Raw genomic sequence first — 22,044 nt, forward strand, 5'->3', positions numbered from 1 at the left:
TTGTACTTGTTTACAATAGTGTTTAATCGCTTCAGTGCTGTGCACAGGTCACTATACAATGAAAGAAGGTATAATGTCCTTCGATTTGCTCTGTAAATTGTAAATCTTAGATTCTTTGTAAATCTAAGCGGGGGGTGTATACATGGGTAAAGTGCTTTTCTTGAAGTCACAATAGCCACTTTTCCACTGTTGGGTCAGGGATTACAGCGTGCCAGGCGAGGCCAGTAGTCTTGGATCTCGAGTCTCAAGGCCAAAATCAAGCTATGTTTCCACTGTCGGGCCACCTTAAAACCCACCCTTAACACTCCCTGGAACAGATATCACGCAACCCCACCATTTCACTAGCATGGGCATAGCTGACTGAAAACTAGCTAGATCACAAAATGAGCGTGACAGAAGCAAACATTTAGTCTTTACTTAAAGACTAAAGACTCCAGCTTTGATATTTGACCAATGATTACAATAAAAAAAATGTTAGTGCCAATAATATCAATACATCAATAATTCTGAATCAAACTGGTATTTCTCATTCTCGTATAAAAATAGAACATGCATGCTTATTCAGTCGCGCCTGCTTCCATTTATTTGTGATCCCAGGAATGCACAAAACAACTCCATTAACCCTAACCCTAACGGACAGAAAACAGGAGTTATGAGTTAACCAAGATGTATGTAATTTGACATGCAGATGCATGCAGTTTCTTGTATTTTTCATATTTATGTGCATTTATTATTGCAATGGTTAGCATAAGCTTTTAGCATAGTATATAACTATTTCTGCTTCATACGGTGATCAGAATCTCGATTTGATCGCAATCGGAAGTTATTTTATACACTCGCTGATGTCTGAAAGTGAGTTTTGAGCTGAAAATTGTCTTAAAAGTCTTAAATGTTGAAACCTGACATGATGACGTGGGAAATGAGCAGCGGTGTTGACCCTCTCCTGACTTTGTTCATGACCACTCCTCAAGCTTTGGACCGAGGTATTCGGCTGGCCGAAAACCCCTGGCCGTTGCTCCCAAGGAAGCCCAGAGAAGGCCCAATCAAGCCCTGGAAGTAACAGTGGAAACGTGACTGGCTCTGCACTAGCATGTTCGCTTTTGACCCGACAGTGGAAATGCGGCTACGGCGGGCAGTCAGATGTCCCCACCTCCATACAGAGATAGAGTCCTATGATTAGTATTTCCCCTTCTCTAGAATTCAGAGAGCCCCCCACCACTCCTCTGCTTCACAGAAATAAGGTTTCATGGTCACAATGACTCATCTTAATGAGAACAAAGTCATATGAACAACTTTTGTCTCGCCCAGTAAAGCCTCCTCACTTCCTTTGTTTCATCTGGATCAAAGCATTTGTCCTGATAAAGTGAACGCCTAGGCTACCTGTATATGGACTGGCATATCAGGTCTCGCTCAGCACAGAAATACTTCACAAAAGTCTCTCCTCAGGGAGGAAGAAGATCCAGTTTCAGTTTCATTCTTGACACACTTTTTAGTTGTCCAATGTGGTTGGAGTTTTTGTTTTCTTATAAATTGCTCTGCTTTTCTAGAATGAAGACCAAAAAAGCTGCCATCCCAATTTTCCTGTCTTTGGATCAAGCTCTTAAACTCTGTGGTCTTGGTGGATGCAGATGTCAAATACATTATAATGCTTGTCAGTCCTGTGTTGATCTAATTCTCTGTGGTTTTTAAGAATAGCCAAGGTCCTGCTCTATTTAAGTCTTAAAGTCTTGTACAGCCGGTCTTCAGAAACGGCATGATGCAGTGTCTAAGATGGGTACGATTACATTTTATTTATTTGTCTCTTGTACAGCAGAAGTATTCTGCCAAGACTGATAGTCCAGTAATAACTTATTCATTTTAGTCATTAGTACTTCACAAGCTTCAGGTGTCAGAAGTTGACAACTTCTAGGAGTGACTTTTAAAAATAAAATGAAGCAATAAAATACCTATTTAATATTTCATAAATCAGGTTTTAAATGGACAAATTAATAGACATATTTAAAAATATAAAAAAACCCCAGTAAAATAATGTTTTAAAATGTGTGCTAAAAAGTATTATTTATCTGCTATAAAGAGTTTAAAATCTTTTTAGATTTAAAAATCATTTATTAATTTATTATTTAATCATTTGACTACATTTTATAACATGATTTGAATAGTTCTATTTATTTGTCCATTTCTTTATTTCCATTTTTTTTTTCCAACAATATCTTTATTTTCAAACATAATAACATTACATAAACTAAAAAAAAATTAAAAAAAAAACTCTTGCCCCACAACCCACAGAACTTTGTCCATCAGACTATCCAAAACATGACATCATAACACAAATAACTAATACAAATAAATAACTAAAAACAAAGGAAACATAAATATACAATAAAATAGTACAACAAATGCTACATAATTTTTTATATAAATAAATAAATAAACTAAATAAAAAAGAAATATATATATAAAAATAATTATTTAATGGAGAGAATAAGTACAAAACCTACCATGCACAGTGCTCACCAGTGTGCACTACACATGAATTAGTAAACCTTTTCCAAGTGAACTGCAGGTTACTTATGGATCGTCCCCAGACATCTCCACCAAACGAGACAAGTCTTTATTAGCAAGAAAGTTACTAAAGGGGCCCCAGATGCTATCAAAAATTGGTAGCTTTCCTCTGATTGCATACGTGATCTTTTCTAAGGGCAGAGTTGCTATTAATTCTGAAAGCCATCTACCTATCCTTGGTCTAGCCACCTCTTTCCAGGCAGTAGCAATAACTCTTTTGGCCAGCAACAAACCTATATCTAAAAATATTCTATGCTTCTTTCTTATGTTACAGTTAGCTGGATAGATACCCAATAGAAACATTTTGGGTTCTAAATGTAATTTTATCTCTAAAATTTCCTCAATACACTGTTTCACTTCTCCCCAAAATTCTTTTATTTGAGAACATTGCCACAAACAATGGAAGATCGTGCCCTTCTCCTTGTCACATTTTATGCAAACATCCGGTATGTCGTTATTAAATTTGTTAAGTTTAACTGGGGTCATATACGAACGCATTAACCAGTTGTACTGCAAAATTTATTTCCATTTTTATGTTTGAATTATTAAATTGATAAGTGTCACTCCTAGTCCTCCATGCGCAAAACAGTTTGAAGTCATATCATCAACATGGAGCTTCCAAAGAAATGTATGGTGGCCAAATCACTAAATTTAGTCTGGCTAATTGTGGAAAGTGCAGCTAAAAGCGTAGATGTAATTACATAGAAAGGACACCATTCATTAAGGTAATTCTCTCTATTGCTTGCATTTCCCTCTGTCTTTACTGTTCTGGTGCAGAATATGAGTGGAAGGTGAAAAATGGATTTTGATTGTTAATATTGTGAGTTCCACATCTGGTTTAGATTTGGCTAGTGCAAAAGAATCCCACACAGGGTTCATTCATCCCAGGTTTAGTTTAACATCAGGTACGTTTCTTGCACTTCAGAAATTTGATTTCATTTGGACTAAAGCATTAATTTGTCTTTTTAAAATGTCATGTAGGCTACATACTTTAGTTCGACTGAAGTTCTACCAGTCAGTTTTTTGTGAATCTGGACTAACAGATCTAGATAATGCAATTGTAGCTGGACTTCATCCAGCAAGATAGGTGATATAGTGTGTTTTTTCAAATATTAGATTTATGCATTTTCATGTGTATTTGAACAGACAGATGAGGACTGTAGTGTAGCTCAACTAGGCAAAAAACCCACTGTAGCTCTATTTACTGCGCATGTATGCTTTCTATCTCGAGGTGTTAATGAAATTGAGCAAGTCTCATTAGTCAAATATTTACATTTGGTTATAGATTTTTGAATGGCATATTTGCCACTGCCAGGCTGTACCATACTTTACCTCACCATTCCTGGGTTTTAAAGGGACACTCCACCCATTTGCATTAAGCTTTGCATTGTTAGAAACCCAGTCATACTACTAGACGGGAGAAATCCGTTATTTACCTCTTACACTTCCTCCTACAATGACGCAAAAATCGTCAATTTGCGTCATTGTAGGAGGAAGTGTAAGAGGGGGGGATTTCTGTTGAGACTACAGACACTCGTTCCTCATCTTTCCCAGGTCGGCGGGACCCGCTCACGCTACAGACCTATTACAGATCAGTGGGTGGGACTTTACTCTCTGAAACTGAAAGCAATATCCTCCATCTTGTTTGAAGCTAAGCTAACAGGCGCTGTGGAGACAGATGTAAAGTTATGACAATAGCGGAGGAGAGTACTCAATATGATATAGAAGAAGAGGATTTCGGAAGTCTGATGCTTGAATCAGGTGTTTGTGGCTACCTTTACAAGCCGCATTATAGCGGAGAGCAGCCGAGGCAGAAGACCTGCCTGCCGCGGACGAGGAGCCCAGACTGGCTCGAGATAGGGCGGACTGGTGGCGCCGGTGATACGCAACTACTACGAACACAGAGATAGAGTCCGTCTGCGGCAAAGAATTTAAACGATGACAATTTCTCCTGGACGAAATCTCTGAATCAGACGAGGACACGGACGTTTGTGTTGTGAACTATCCTAGTTTCGCACCACATATGTTCTGACTGAACATCCAGGTACCATGCAATAATTCACCTTTTCGAAAGAAATACAAACGAGGAGTAATGCACTAATGAGTTCGCCAACTAACTAGACATTTTGTGTGAAATGAATTTCAAGCTCTGGTGGTAGCTAGCCTTGTAGACGGAAGAGTGATTTCTCTTATAGGCAGATATGCGCTTTCTGGATTAGTGGGAGTGGCTTGCGGAGCTGTGCAATGTGGTGCATTGTGGGAGTTGTTGTCTTTCATACAAATGCGTCCTGAAGTTATTTTTTGTCTTTCCTCGGTCACGAAGGCACCAAATTCAAAATTTATTTTACATTTCGACTACATATATGACCCACTTTAAATAAAAAACAATGTTCAAATGGGTGGAATGCCCCTTTAAGGAAGCAGTGTTCTAACTAGGGCTGGGACGGTTACCGCAATACCGCGGTCACGTGACGCCTACCGCGGTCTGAGCTCGTCACCATCATCACCGCAAAAAAATAAATAAATAATAATTAAATAAATAAATAAACACTGGCCTTCACATGTGTTCACGTTGTGTCTAATAACATGGATTCATTGATTCTAATGACATGGATTGTGTCTAATAACATTGTGTCTTACATGGATTCAAGGTTTTCTAAACAAAACTTATCATCAAAAGATGGAGCAAATCCGACCTTTCGCAAGTTCGCAAGTTGTTTCATGACACATAATAACATTCCATTCGTAGGCTATTGACTACCTGACCCTATAACCCCTTATTTACACTCCGTGGCGCGTTACGGCTGCGACGCGGCTACCGGAGCTGATCGCGCCCACTCTAGTCAATGCTTGTGTTTACAACAGCCACGACGCGGCGCGTTTCAGAAGCGTCTCTCCGCGCCGCTTCGCTAAAGATAGGTGCCTAGTCTATTTTCGACGGACGCCGCATCCAAGCCGCACCGTAAATAAATAAAAAAAAAGTAAAAGCAGGACCTCAGCTTTTAATTGCACGTGCTTATTTAACACAATTCTCTCACGTGAAGACCGCATTTGTCAACCCTCGCGGAGTCACGGCAAGTGGACACTCACAGCACCAGAGAGTAATCTTGACGGCACTTGCAAGAAAATGGATAAGTAGCCTAGGCTACATAATCAAATTCACAAATATTACACCATTTAAACATTATTAAAAATACATAGGCTATGAGTTACTAAAACAATATTAGTCAAAGAATAGGCTACACTTGTTCACAGTTTGAACGTTCTTGTTTCCATTTGTTTAATTTCAAGATCTGAGGTGAATTATCCATTGTTGCTTTTACAGCTACAAAGCTGGAGCACTAAACGATATTCAAAGTCACATTGCATGCGTTTAACATTAAATAAAGCACATAAAGACTACCTGAGATTATCATTGACACACTTTGTTTGTTGTTCCAGCCGCAACATCGCAGAAAAAAAAAACTGGAGGGTGGGGAGGGGGGTTGAGGTTTAAAGCGGTTTATCGCAATACCGCGGGAATTTCTTGCTTTTCAACCGCGGTAAGAAAAAATCCATACCGTCCCAGCCCTAGTTCTAACCACAGCCAAGCTACCTTCCACTGTCATATCATGTGGCTCAGTCAAACATTTGTATGATCCGGGAATTCCACACCATTCTCCTCCTCCTTTCCTTTCTCCTCCTCCTACATTCATTCATGCATCACTGAAAGGGTCATAGGCTGAGTCTACTGGGAGTGCGAGCTGATGAAAGTCCTTTTAAAAATTTAACAGTGGTGGAATCTTGCCAAGGACGGGGACAGAAATTGTACCGTTTTTCAGATTCCTGGTTTTACTTTATTATCTATTCTATTCCAGTGGCTTAATTCATTGAAAATATTTGGGGACAGTGGAAACTGAATTATGCGACCCAGTATGCTTTGCACTCTCTAACGCACAACAGTTATTTAGACTAATTAATATTGACAATGATATTCCAGCAGACTCATTTATGTTGTCAGCTAAAATGGCAAGGGGTGATTTTTAAAGTATTAACAATAATGCTTGAGTCAGTGAGACCACCTCACTGACTCAAGCATTATTGTTAAAGGTCCCATTGCATGAAAATTTCACTTTATGAGGTTTTTTAACCTTAATATGAGTTTCCCTAGCCTGCCTATGGTCCCCCAGTGGCTAGACGTTTTGATGGGTGTAAACCAAGCCCTGGGTATTTTTGAGAAAATGAAAGCTCAGACGGGCGAATCTAGAAATCTTCCCCTTATGTTGTCATAAGGGGAAAGGTTACCTCCCCTTTCTCTTCTTTGCCCGCAAAAAGAATTTGGCCCGCCCATGAGAAAATGAGCTGCGCGAGCGCGATATTGTTTTTTCCTCGAGAGACGTCATGGCTTGCAAACGAGCGAAGCATGGCAGTTGCTCAGTGTTTGGATACAAATGAACACAAAAGTATTTTTTTAGTTCCTTCATCCGAGCCTCTGAAGAACCAGTGGGTTATGTGAATTTCTGATGCGTAATTGTTCAAGTTCAGACAGATAATCTTTCTCTCAAAGTCGTTCAGTACTGTTTATGCATCAGTAAATCAAGCTAGTGACTAAACGATCAACTTCATGTCGTTTCTCTTAGTAGGATGAAAATAATCTTACTTAAACTGTGATTAATATATATATATATATATATATATATATATATATATATATATACACATACATACAGAAAGCGATCAAAGAACAATCCGTTTCCAATCGCCCAAGCTGTCAATCACACAGCGCGAGTTTATCTGGACACTTGCCAAAACTCGTTATGAAATCAATGACGCTGTTAAGCTGCACAACGAAGCTCTTACTGTACTTACCTCATGTTTGCATTGGTGAAATCATTAGTGAGAGCGCAGAAACTGCGTTGCAATGATAAGATCTTCATTCACGTGATCAACAGGCTGTCATCTGCTCAATGCTCATCACTGCAACCTTTTATGTGATGGGAATAGATCTAAATACTTAAACTTCTCACGCTCGATAGCTGTAATAGTAAAAACGTATAATAGCTGTAATAGTAAAAGTTTTCAAGAGAGTTCCACATGTAATGCTAAATATTTCATATGCAAGCATGTCAGCCAATCACAGCAGTGGGCGTTTACACTGAAGTCTCACAGCAGACACGCCCCTTCAAACAGAGCGTTCAAATCAGAGGCTAAAATCAGGCTAGGAAATATGCCTTTTATTTCTAAATTATAACAACTTTTGATCTAAAAAACATACTTACATTATAAGGGCACCCCAGGAAACATTCTAAAATAATAAAATAATCCATGCAATGGGACCTTTAATACTTTAAAAATCACCCCTTGCCATTTTAGCTGACAACATAAATGATTCTGCTGGAATATCATTGTCAATATTAATTAGTCTAAATTGCAGTATTGATCAGCTGGCTTCTCATTCGGTCCTTCTGTTCTTATCTGTCAAAGTGTAGCACTACCATTTACCTCGAACACTGTGATTAGATAATCCCAAAACCCTTCAGCTAGGTCCTGCACTTTTTACTCGGTAACAAAGTGAAAAGATGCACACAAAAAAAGAAGAAAAAAAGAGTACACCTTTATTTTATTTGATGTATATTTCTAAAAAATGTATATTGTCAAATACAAATTTATATTATATTTGATTGACTCACACAGGATAATAGTGAAGTTTTGTTAAATGCATTTTATTGGGAAATAGCTATTTGAAAACTCAAATTTGTATGTAGAAAATCCAAAAGCTATGTCGTTTTTAATCCGTTTTGAATTTGCTTAGGACACCAAAATGAGCATGACAATATTTCCAGCCCAAGTTTTATTTATAGTAAAGACATTCTGAATCTCATACTGCCATATGAGTTTGAAGAAATTAATGAAGTCAGCATGGGATTTTCCATTTTGCGGAGGAGAGAGAGATAAAGATGCTTAGATGAATGGAAAAATAAGCACAAACAGGAAGCAGGCCAATTTGCCAATGAAAGCATAAAACATGATACTTGTCCTTCTGACATGTATGTAATAGCAGAGGTTGTTAGTGTAAACTAGCAAACCATTCTCACATCAGTGGAACTGTTCTTATGATGGTGCCATTGAGAAAAGTCTCTCTTTGTCATGCAGGCTGTAATTATTTCAAGACAAAGGATTTTAAATATTTTATACCCATAAACCTGAACCTGTACATGATCTTCTAGAGCTAATCCCATGAAACCCACAGGTAATGTCCAGATCAAATTTCTCTCCAACACCAAAAAAAAAGTAAAACAAATATCATTTAGCATAAAAAGTAATTTACTGTTATGATCCCTAAACTTTTTCCATTGTTACTTTTTTTTTATTTTTTATTCAGGACACTGAAACCAGATTTTTGACCCCTAATTCTGAATACTGAAATGCATCTGGTATGGTGTTTTATGGTCTTATGATTTTTGACGATTCTCATATGTTTACTGTAATAATATTTTAAGTTAACAGTTTAAAATGAATTAATATTGAAATATTTATTTACATGATGATAATGAGAGAGTAATAATTGAAGACTATATTTATGCAAAATATAATTTTTCTTTCTCTCTAGTCATCTTTTTTTAAGCGATGAGGGGGCTGGGGTAAAATGTGACCTGGAAAGCACTTTGTGAGATTTACCCAGTTACATATCACATTTCCATCAATGAATAACCAATAAAACACTGACGCTTCGCCTGCGAACAGTGCTGCATTATTTAGTAGTGCCTATCTGACAATGAATGCAAAGAATGATGACAGGGAAAAGCTTCAGCTGATGTGTTTGTCAATTCTTTCCCTGACCGCTGCGGCCCAAGCATATTGAACATCATCATCAGTCAAGATAAATCCATATTAATTACTCTGAAATTCGTGCCAAAGACAGTTCTTGTATAGAATTTCTGTGCTTTTGCTTTACTTCTTAGGTCTGTTACACCTTTTATTAAAAGGAGGAACATCTTGTATTTGTCGTCTAAACATTGAAGTGACCCAGTGTTCCTCTGATGCTTTTTAGGTTCCTTGCTATAGCAACAAATCAGACTTGCCAATTCTGGCATCTATAAAAGGCTACTGGAATGTGTCCTGAAAACATCTCATTGTCTTGTGCTGGTCTGACCTTTTAGGACCTAATTAGATGATGTTTTATGAAATTGTATTTGCTGAATCTCACATTTTGAGGACGGGTTGTGGGCTGAGTGCTGTGTGAAGCATTCCTCAAGCTCCCTCCGGAAAAGGGCGAGCCTTGTCCGTCAAGGCACAGTGTCTTCTGATAAAATGTCATGCCTCCTCCTCATCATAAAAAAACAGGTTTGGGGAGGGGTGTGGGGGGGATGCTGTCCTTTAAAGGTGCTATAGCCTCTTTGTGTTTCGCTCACTGAATATTGTTGGACCTTACGGATAAAATTTGATCGCGTGGCATTTTCACTGTTTCTCTTCTTCGCCCAGCTTTGCTCAAATCTCTCTGGAATTTCAGTAGAAAAGCAGGGCAGGGTGGACCAGACGACCTGCAGCTGGCCTGGTGTGGCTTGGCTGTGTCCACGCTCATTAGTTTCACATGAGCCAGACCGCCACCGCTCACAGGAAACTGCCACGGGGTGCCCGTGACCCCTCCCCACCCCCCATCTCTGTCTCCCCACCTCAGAGAGAACTACAGACACCCTGGAACAGAGAGTCCTTTATACCAGTGATTTTCAATGGACATTGCTTATGCTCAGTGGTCTGGTAAAGTGTTGTACCCCAAACACATTTAACTTTTCTCTCACACTCTCTCTACCCTCATGCTACCATGCAAACTGGATGTCATTGGCATTCACGTGTGGCAGTGGAATTTAGTGCATGTTATGGCACAAGAACCTAGGAATACATCCTGCAATGTCTGTTTGTTGTTATTGGGTCAGGAATATTCCGCTTTGTGATTTGGAAGATTCAGGCTTCAATAAAAATAAAGCAAAGTCAGCAGCATTTGTTGTCAGCATTATATTTATTATCTCAAAAAATAATTTGGACTAGTTCCTTGTCTTTTTTTACTGGTTACTGTGAGACACAATTTTGTAAAAATAACTACTGTTTAAAAGTTTGGGGTCAGTAAGATTTTCAAAGAAAAAAAAAATATTTAGCAAATGCAATATTGTTCAAAAGTGCAGTAAAGACATTTATAAAGTTACGATATGTTTCTATTTCAAATAAGTGCTGTTCTTTTGAACTTTCTATTCATCGAAGAATTTGTTTTCAATATTAAATGGGCTATATGTAAGAATTTTCATGTATTAATTGCTTTTTTTATTGACAATGTGTGAATAGGTTGTAACGAAACTTAAAACAAGACCTTCCCCAAGACCTGTGTTGTCTATGAAAGCCTGTAGATTTATATTTCCCAATATTACAGTTTTTACTGTATTTTAATCAAATATAGCCTATATTAAATGTGCATAAGAGACTTCTTTTTCAAATACATCTTAACTCAAATCTTACCAACCCCAAATTTTTAAGTGTACATTAGTTCTGCTAAATTGTGTATTATTCGCGTGCGTAATTTTTGTGGTTGTTTTAAGGTTTGTCATCGTGGCAACAGTGTTGTCAAATTGTCAAGACACCACAAATGCTGTCGATTGAGCTTAACTTGTATTGAATCTGTAATATTTCTTTAAGGCACTGTTGCAATGTCTGATGCCCTTTTTATGGTGTGCTAAGTTGTTTTGTGTAATGTTTTACTGTGTAAGAACATCTTTTTATAAGCATTGCAGCGCTGCTTCATTTCTAACCACAGGGCCTGATTTAATCCACAAACACCCACCATATGGGGCACACCCAGTTGGAGTGATGATGGCAGCCTTTTTCAGGGGAGGATCCACACAGAAAGCCCCTGTCATCAGACATAGTCAAGCTGAAGAACAACAACCGAATCTCTTCTCTCTGCGTAGCATTTAGGAATAGCCCAATATGAAGACAGATCACAGTGTTTCAAAAGCAGTGCTTGACTGTTTCAGACATTAAGAGCCTGTTTAGACAGCCTATCTGAAACAGGTGCTTCTGTTAAAGCTGACCTTTCTTTTATCAAGCTTATTGTGATCCTTCTAAACCAGAGAGAAAAAAACATTGATCAAAGATCAATTTCCCTTTTCCACTGAAGTCGATTTAAGATTGGGAATGAAGCTTGGTCAGAGGCAGCTACAAGGAAAAGCACCTCTTGCAATTGATGAACGAGTATACCGGCTGATTTATGTGACCCAGTTTGAGGTTTGCAGACGCATAGGGCACACATTTCTCCTCCGTTTCACTCTGTGGGCTCTCTCTCTCTCTCTCTCTCTCTCTCTCTCTCTCTCTCTCTCTCTCTCTCTCTCTCTCTCTCTCTCTCTCTCTCTCTCTCTCTCTTTTAGATTCATAGATTTATCCAAATAAAAGAAAACGTTGGCTTTCTGAAGCTTTAAATGTTGTTTTAGGTGGAAGCATACCTAGAAGGCTTTGAAAACCTTGAGGTGCATTATTGATACTTTCCCCTGCAGCAACGGTGTAGAGGCTCCCTATTGATTTGCCTAATGTGGCAAAACTGCTCCACTCTCCTGCTTGCTTGCATAACTGTTGTCTGTGTCAGCGCCTGTTCTGGAGCTCTGCAGTATTAAAGAACTGTTCATTTATTCCCTCTCTATTGCTGTCACTCACGTTGAGAGACAGTTGTTGCATCGGACACTGTGATTAGCATTTTTCATATAGTGTTTATAATGAGCCTTCTGTCCCTCAATGTAGGCCTTATCTTTAACTAACGTTTTCAGTTCTTTAAAGCAACTTTATTAAACACTGCACAATGCAGTGCTACTTCACCTGATGGAGGGTTCGGCTGTGCTTAGTGAATACAAATTCAGCAATGCTCGTCAAGTTCACAGTCGCTGTGAATTCGCAGTAATTGTAATTGTAAATTTGATGTGTTCTCCAGTGGCAGAGTTCGCCTGTTTATGCTTTGCTGGAATGATGAAATGTGTGATAAACTGTTGCTCAGCTTTATGCCTCACTCTCTAAAGATTTTCTTTTGACTGGAGCTTGTCATTTTCTTTTTTTAGTTAATGATGTGACATTTAGACTCTTGTTTCAGCTTATAGCACCAGTGAAATAAGCTGTTAGAGAGGTGAACACATTAAGACCCACTGGATGTCAGAGACCACTCACATATGCAGGGTAAAAATATATGATTTTATATAATATATTATTTTTATTATTATTATGTCATGTCCTTATTTAATAATAGTAGCTATTAATAATAATAATAGCTATTATTATTATTATAATTAGGGGTGTGTTCATACACTTATCTCACGAGGCAAGACGATACAAAATATTGGGTTCACGAAAACGAGATGAGACTATTTTAACTTTTTTTAATTTCTTTTTTTTTGTCTTTTATTTGGCTGAATGTCACAAAATGCAAAATAATGTTGGTGCATTTTGAAATGTTTTAACTAAAGGCTGGCCCACACAAAAATATTTTTTTTTACATTTTCTCAGATTTTCAAAATGTGAGAGACCACAAATATGATGATAAAAACAAAATCATAGATTTAACTGTTTTGTTCTAATAGTGTGTGGAGTGCTGCGATCTGACCAAGACAGCACACCACACACTAACAGATTCCATTCACAATCAACCAGTCCTGACCGCAAACATAGGAAATCTAGTAAACAAACATGGCGGACTTCGGGCATAGAAATGCCGATTAATAGCTGATTTTTACAGAAAATTTTGTAAATTATGGTTGTGTTATGCTTCCGTCAGCTCGCTTTCTGATTGGGTATTGTTTCATTCCACATGACAAGCCACAGAGCGTGCGCACGTTTGTCCTCAGGGTCCCCACACACAACAGGATTTCTGATTCACCAATTTGAGATCGGTGCATCCCCGACGTTCTTCAGAGCAGATTCACTCACACTTAATACACCTCACTCCACAGGAAAAAAATATGATAAGATAATCTGTAGAACCATCAAGATAATCGAGACTTTACCTAGTATTGTCGGAAGGGGAGTAGTGGGCCCAAAATCGTAATTATCTTGTAGTCTCTGGGTGCCTTGATCTAGGGCTGTCATGAACAAATATTTTGGTAATCGAGTAATCCGTTGATTATTTTGACGAGTAGCCTAATCAGATAATCTGATCATAATCTGACTTTGCAGCCTTAAAAAAGGGCCAATAATGCAGTTCATGTATTCTCGTCTGTGGAATGTGCCACTTCCGGTATACCGGTTATAAATTGCAGTCAAGGATATTTTTTTAAATCGAGCACTCGATATTGATCGAGGATTCGTAACAGCCCTAAACTAATTATCTTGTAATGAATGCCACTTCAGTTCTACTTTGAAGATGAATTAGCCTATTATATGCCGTAAAAGACATAACAATATAATGCACGCACTGTAAAAATTCTTTGCCACAAACTCAACTCCATCATGCTGATATCACGAGACAGCTTTTCACCTCAATGAGAAATATCATGTTTTAATATTGCGAGATCTTATCGCACAAGAAATCGTCATACCCCTAGATTTTTTGGGTACCCCATTATTATTGTTGTTATTTTTGTTGTTGTTATTATTAAGATAGGAAAACCAATACATTATTAATTATTCATAATTATTAAAACACTAATTGCTGTAATATTAATAATATATATTTTGTCATTGCTTGTCATTATTGTTTGTATAGTATTGTATGAAGACACAAATATTTAGAATCAGGCAATTTCAAAATAAAGTGAACCTGCAGAGCTTTCTTTTCACATGTTATAAATAATCCGCACTGTTGACATAAAGCTGAAACCACTGCAACGTCATTTCTTGTCAGTCAATCCAAGATGTTGTTCAGGTCGCCTGCCACACTGGCTGGCAGATAAGCAAAAATTACCTGCCACTTTGCAAAACATAACTTGTTGACTAGGGGCAGGTTTTAACCTTGCACATCTGCAAAATTGGAAATATTTCAAGGACAAAGATCAAAAAGTTAAATGATAGCCCCTTTTTGCCAAGTTAACTTCTCATTGTTTTTGTTGCTCCCTCCCAACCATTCTTTCACAATTTGAGGCCATCCTTAAAAATATTTTGGTTTGCAGTAACAGCAAAAAAAAAGAAAAAAAGGGTCGGTAGGTAGGTCTATATTTTTATATATATAAAAAAATATATATAAAAAAGTATATTTTTTAGTATAATATAAAGTAAAGCGCGAACCATTGACAGTGAATGAAACGAAGCGAACTTAGCCTGCAGGCCGTAGTGTGACATGCGTAAACCAATGGTGTAAACATAATCATAGATGACGCGCCACGGGTTTTTATTTAAAAGAAAGAACGTAGCTTATGTTTGTAGGTAGGTCTAGGCAATTTATATTCACAATACTTAATAACTAATATTATTTTATTGCATTTGTATTAGTTGTTTGAAGAGTTAAAAAAAAAATCGGTCGGTCTTAACGCATTTTACAACCGGCAAGTCGGTCGGACTAAAAGGGGAAAAAAAATAAATAATTGGGTCGGTACTAAATTGACAGGGTCGGTCGGATTACGGCAAACAAGAATATTTTTAAGGATGGCCTGAGCCTGACGAATCTTGACATTGTCATCCTGAAATATGGACATGATGTGTCTTCCTACATGGTTAAGAAATGAAAGGCTACATACTCTATCAATTAGGGTTAGAAGAATTGTTGCCAAACATATAACATGCTAGAAACATAATAATCACTGCAATAATGATCCAACCATAGACACTCAAGCATTTGCCTATTTAAATCCAAACACCAACCTTTTTTTTTTTTTGTCCGAGGCCCCGAGCAGTGAATATCGTTATTGTGAAATAAAATTTCTCATATCGTGGAATAAGAATTTGGTCATATCGTCCACCCCTATGAAGTAGGAAGTCATTGTATTTTAGCCAGAATGGGGAACGTTGCTGGAGCTGCTGTGCAACTGACCATTTATATGACCTGGATTTCCATCAGCTGAAAGCACATTGCAATGCATTTACCCTGTAGACAGCTTCGTTCACACCCTGTCAGAGGAAAAGAGTCTTGATCGTTCTGACCTCTGGGGATTTCACAAACAACACAGCGTTAAGCAAGCAGATAGGGATCTGTGCGCATCTGCTTGGTTTATCTGTATAGGTAAAAGTAAAGATGATTCTTTCTGGCCTCCTTAGGCTTTCTGCTTGGCTCAGCCTGAAATGCTTCACTTTGCTTCTCTCTCAATGTCACAAATTGGGTATGTAAAGCGTTTGTCTCCCCAAACTGTTATGGGCTCCCCCTTTGAGGAGCTTCCGGCAGCGCAAGTTTGAAATGTAGATAAAACATCTAAAAGAACATATAAATCACAAAAGAAATTGTGTTGTGCCAATTGTGTGAACTTGCAGGCTTGAGAGCTGAAGGCCAAAGCAAGGTCAACAGCCTAAAGTTTGGAGATTACAGAGAACTGAAAAGAAACATGAAGTACTGTAGACATTGTTTAGCTTGAGTAAACAAGCCAGTTGTGCCTCTGTGTCAGATTGCATTAGCATGACATCAGTGGGAGGGTTTGAGTAAGTCAGAATCCTCCGGCAGTATTGTAATGGCCTTCAAGAGCAGAAGTAAACATCAAAGCTCTTCCTATGTAGTCTGTTTGATTTGGTTGTAGTGTTCATTTTGTTTCTTCTTTTCAGATTTGAACAAGAACAGTTCAGTTCAATTCCATTTTACCTTTGGCCTTTTACTTTAAAAAAAAATATATATTTTTAGAAATAGGTAATATTAGGCTATATTTATAAATTATTTTATTGTAATTTAATAACAGTAATTATTATTGCTATAATATAAATAGTTATATTAAGTGTTCATTTTTTCTTTTTTTTGCCCAAATTTCATGACTATCTTGTTGACTTTTTGTGTATTAACTCTCCCCCTTCCTCTCTCTCTTGCCCAGGAATGACGGACATCGGTGCAGTGTCGCCATATTCATATAGGTCTGTTTGAGTGGAGTGGTGAGCTACAGTGCGTCGACGCTCGAACGGAATGATCCAGCAGGGTGACTAAAAGGAGGAAGAAGGGGGGAGAGGATGGGTGTGAATGCCTCCAGCTACCCTCACTCGTGCTCCCCTCGATTCGGGGGTAACCCACAGACCCAGCAGACCTTCATAGGTAAACTCTCATATGAATGCTGTTACAGTGATATTTGTCCTTCGTAGTTTAGCAACTACTGTGATCGATGACAATATAAAAGGTCTGACAGCCTGAGCACTATTACATCTTTTTTTAGCTATCCGATTGCAAAAGTCAGCGGGATACAAGACCTAAACTCTTCGAATCACATTGCAATATGATGATGTTTTTTCAATTACAAGAAAAGGAAATCTCTCTCAAAGACAGAAGTTCCTATTTGACTAGAATATAAAATAGTTCTACATAGTTTTTGTTATTAAAAAAACAACAACAACAAAAAACTCAATGATCATGTTTAGAAACAGTTCAACAGCACAGAGAAAAAGAATCTCATTAAATGATTGACTTCACCAGTCTTCATATTCTCTGACTGTAACATCTTGTCTGTATTAATTTAAAGGCTTGGAAATTGTATCACAACTGTCAGCAGTTGCTTTGTGTGGTTTTATTTATTTATTTATCCCCCCCTCTTCAGTATCCCACAGAGTCTGGCTTTAACGGCATATTCTGATGTGAATATTTTCATGTCTTTGCTGTCTGTGAGATCAGTAAAGTAATGGTGCTTTCAAAATGCTAAGCCATGCATGACAGTGGGCCTACAATGAGAAATGGAACATTGGATTGAGACGTTAAGTGTCGTCAGGGAGATATTAGCCTTGCTGGGGAGGACATTAGATGACTTCATAGTTTCCTTTTTTGGCAGGTGAAAATTTAGAGATTTAGAGGGGGGAAAAGTTAAAAGTACACATTAAGTGGTTTGGGGATGCATACTTTCCTTTTTGAAATTGGAATTGTTTATGCAGTGCTACGTCAAGTAGTGATCTCTTGCATGCACTATTTAATTTGTTTAATTTTCTAAACTTCTTCAAAAAATAGCACATTTATTTTTCTTTTCTTTTTTTTGTCTAATCCTAAAGGATGTCTGTTATAAAGAGACAATTCTTGAAACGGAGTTCAATTTAATTTTGTAATTTTTTTTACTCTTATTGCATTCAATTTTCTCCACCAGTCTTATGTTATTAAATCAATTGTATTTCAGAATTGTTTTAAAGCACTTGCAAAAAAGCAAAGCTCTGTGGTGTTGCATTTATTTGGAATAAACTTGAATTGTAACGTAGGCAGACCTCACAATGCACATTTTCCTGCTGACAAATTTGAAGACATCCAGACTCTTACACGGCGTGTTTCTTTTCTGTCTCCAGGCGCCTCCTATGCACCACAGGGTTATGGCGGCGAGTCCAAGCTCTACAGCCTAGAACATGGCCCTGAAAAACCTCAGGACAAGAAGAAAAAGAGCTCCGGTTTGGCTACGCTCAAGAGGAGGTTCATTAAGCGACGCAAGTCCAGTCGTTCGGCCGACCATGCGCGACAGATGCGCGAGCTCCTCTCGGGGTGGGATGTGCGTGATGTCAACGCCCTGGTGGAGGAGTATGAGGGCACGGCGGCACTGAAAGAGCTCAGTCTACAGGCGGGTCTGGCCCGGCCCGAGGCTCGCACACTGCAGCGTGATTTGGCCACCCTTTATCAGCACAAGTACTGCACCGACGTGGACCTGATCTTCCAGGATTCCTGCTTCCCAGCACACCGTGCTGTTCTGGCCGCCCGCTGCCCGTTCTTCAAAACCCTGCTTTCGTCGTCACCGGGTTATGGGGCTGAGGTGTTGTTGGACGTTGGGACTGCGGGCATGGATGCGCCCATGTTCTCCTCGTTGCTGCATTACCTCTACACGGGTGAGCTGGGCTCGGAGGACGTGAGGTTGCAGAACGTGGATGTGCTGGTGAGACTGAGCGAGGAGTTCGGTACGCCCAACACCTTAGAAGCCGACATGCGAAACCTCTGTGAGCACATGCCGTATTTTGACTCGCTGCTGAGCTTTTCCTCGGACTCTGAGCTGGTGGAGGCCTTCGGAGCAGGTGGACCTTCTCCTAGCGGCATGGGAAGTGGAAATGCAGGGGTGAGCCACAGCTTGCCTGATGAGGAGCTAAGGGCCCATAAGGCAGTGCTCTCGGCGCGCTCACCCTTCTTCCGCAATCTTCTGCAAAGACGCATCCGCTCGGGTGAGGAGATCACTGAGCGCACTCTACAAACCCCCACCCGTATTATCCTCGACGAATCCATAATTCCCAAGAAATATGCCAGAGTGGTCTTGCACTGCATGTACACAGATGCGGTTGACCTTTCACTGGTGCTGCGCGGGAGCCCTTCCGAAGGCAGTCTTGGTGAAGTCCAGGCGCTGGTGGCTGGGAGAGGATGCATGAGCCGAGCCGAAGAGGCCATGGAGCTCTACCACATTGCCCTCTTCTTGGAGTTCAGCATGCTTGCTCAAGGTAAGTCTTAGTGAGTCTTCACACCTACCTTGTTTGGTCCGGATTTTCAGACTTTTCGGTTTGATCCGAATCAAAATTACAGGTGTGAAACCTCCCCCGGACCACTGACCAACAAAATTTGGTCAGACGAAAAGAGGTAGTCTCAGTCCGGATCAAACTGAACAAAGGTTTGGTTCGTTTCTAGTGTGAAAGCATTTTCTATATGGTTCGGACTTTCAGACCATTTACAGGAAGTTCTGGTGGTTCTCGCAGGATTGCTTGCAGTCTTCTCCTTTCCTGCCAGCGACAGTAAAATGTTCGCACAACGAGGACGTTCATTTGGCGAATTTGAACTAGCCTCGAGTATAGTTGGTGCTGCAGGTAGTAATGCCGTAATAACAGTATAGTGGCAAAAATATACGTCTGTTCATTCATTCTTGTCAAAGTTTTTATTTTTATTTTTTTATTTTTTTATTGCACTTCAAACAAAGTCAGTGTACAGTCAGAACTGCAATATATACAAATAGAAAAAAACAAGGGGGGGGGGGGCTAAACATTATATAAAAATATCAAAGGATTCACAAACAGAAACTGTTTTAATTGCTTTCTTATTGTGGGAAAGATAGTCTTGATATATATTTGCATTTCTTTTTCAAGAACCAAACACAAATTGACAACACTCTGACGACAGACGCGCGTCCGTTTACAAACCAATTATTGTCAAGATGCAGCCCACATAGATGATGAAAACAGGACGCAAGTATCATGTAAAGTTCTTCAGTGTGCTCGCATAATTGCAATGTGAAACCAAAACTTACCGAATGTATAAAATGTGTGGTGTGGACTCTCAGGTGTGAAAATACCCTTAGCCTCTCTTTTATCCATTATTTCTAGTCTTTCTCTTTTGTTTCCTCTCGTTGCTCTACAATCGCCCAGCTTTGTTTACTGCTTGATTAATTCACAAACTGTCAAGGGACAATCTGAGGAACAGGGTGGGGTTGCTTTAGTTTATGCGCCTCATGTTGGGATTACTGTTTGTGAGAGACTCCCATATGTACCCAACAACGATGTACTGCAACCTCTGCTCTCCTCTTAATACCCTCATCCAATTCTGCTTATATTAATATTACTTAGGGAAACAGGGTTTCTAAGGAATGTAGAATCTGTCCTGTTGTTAGGAGTGTATAGTTAATAATGATCAAAGTGAGATAAATCTGCTTCATGGCCGACTTTCTGAAGAAGCCCAATATTAAACCTTGTGTAATTATGGCAGGAGGTAGAAGAATAGGTCACCCACCTCAACACTTGCATTTTAGATTTAAATTTCTAATTTCTTATTGTCAATGTTTTCTGCAGGGTTCAGCTATTGATTTATGTATAATGTCCCGAGTCTGTACTTTCTAAAAATGACTGTTTATTAAGCCAGTTCTTATTGGTTGGGCTGTGCTCATTGGTTAGTCTCTGTGATATAGCTAAAGCATCTTGATATTTTGTATGCCTTTTGATGAGATTTGATACGGCTCTCTATTACATGTTTAAAAGGTTTATGTATAGCCACTTATTTGTTAAGTACATTCAATATGTTTTATGCTAGAGTTTAAGAGTGGAAAAGAATGGATTTTTACAGCATAATTTTTTACTAAATGAACCATAATAATATGAAGAATGCTATAGATTGTTTTCATTAATGCTCTAACACAACAATATGCACCAGTAACAATATACCTATAATGTTCAAAAGTTTGGGGTTAACATTTGTTTATAATCAGTAAAGGCATTTATAATGTTACAAAACATTTTAAAAAATTCTATTCAAATTTGTCAATCAATTCCAGAAAAAAATTATCAGTTTCCACAAAATTATTAAGCAGCACAACTGTTTTAAACCTTGATAATAAGAAGACATTTTTCTTGAGCACTAAATCAGCATAAAATGATTTCTGAAGGATCACATGATACTTAAGACTGGAGTAATGGATGCTGAAAATTCAGTTTTGCCATCACGGGAATAAATTAAAATATATTAAAATAGAAAACTGTTATTTTAAATTGTAATAATATTTCACAATATTAGGGCTGTTACTAACTGTTAGTTTGTTAGAGTAATCGGTCAATTATTTTGACGAATATGAATAATGTAAACTTTTTTTTCTTTTTTTTTTAATCTGGTAATAAAAATAAACCTAAGCAAACAGTAGCCTTTAAAATGACTTAAAATACATATATAATAACAATGAGGCAATAATAATTGGTTCAAATAAGACAAGTAATCATATAGTTTTATTGAACAACACTGTTAAAATACTTAAAGTTTTATAACAAATGCCTGCAGAGTGCCAATGGCCTGGTGATTGTTGTTGTTACACTTTACAGCTTAAATCCTTGTTTAATATTGGCCAAACATTTAACTTATTTGTCCACTTAATCTTTAATATTTGGCCACTTCTTTATGAAAGAAATGCTACATCCACTCTTATTTCTTAAACAAGAATATGTGGACATCAAAACATGCAAACTCAGAGCCAGGGTTTAAACTTTTAAACTTGCTGTTGGTGTAGGTTTATAAATGATTTACCTTACAAATCTGATCAAATGGCACATATTGTGTTCCCAGTTGAACGTTATAAGCCAACTAAACAGCATATGCAGAGATGGCGTTCGAGATGCGCTCCACGTGCGTAAATGATAACAGTTTGTGTGGAGCAGCATTTACTGTTTGAATGGAGCCGCTCTGAGATGCAAAACATTTTTTTTTAATCAAGTACTCTAATTTAATTAAGGAATCATGACCACAATGTTACTGTTTTACTGTATTTTTGATCAAATAAATGTCAGCCTTGGTGAGCATAAGATAACTTCTTTCAAAAACATAAAATCATACTAACCCCAAACCTTTGAACATTAGTGTATGCATCAATATGACCAATATCCATATTAATTTGCATATTTATACATGAAAAATGCCACTCCAGAACCGTTTTTGAACATTTGAGT

At 38.3% G+C, this 22,044-nt stretch overlaps 1 protein-coding gene across 1 annotated transcript in view; it reads left to right on the plus strand.

Annotated features, from left to right (window-relative positions):
- The window catches only part of btbd7 (BTB (POZ) domain containing 7), a 54,485-nt gene that overhangs the window by 13,042 nt on the left and 19,399 nt on the right, over positions 1-22,044 (plus strand). Inside the window, exons 2-3 of the mRNA XM_084091890.1 lie at positions 16,509-16,723; positions 17,947-19,071. Of these exons, the coding sequence (XP_083948016.1) occupies positions 16,642-16,723; positions 17,947-19,071 (1,207 nt within the window). The 5' untranslated portion in view covers positions 16,509-16,641. The remainder of the gene's footprint in view (positions 1-16,508; positions 16,724-17,946; positions 19,072-22,044) is intronic.

Source organism: Abramis brama (assembly GCF_963993115.1).
Source record: "Abramis brama genome assembly, chromosome: 18".
Lineage (NCBI taxonomy): Eukaryota > Metazoa > Chordata > Actinopteri > Cypriniformes > Leuciscidae > Abramis > Abramis brama.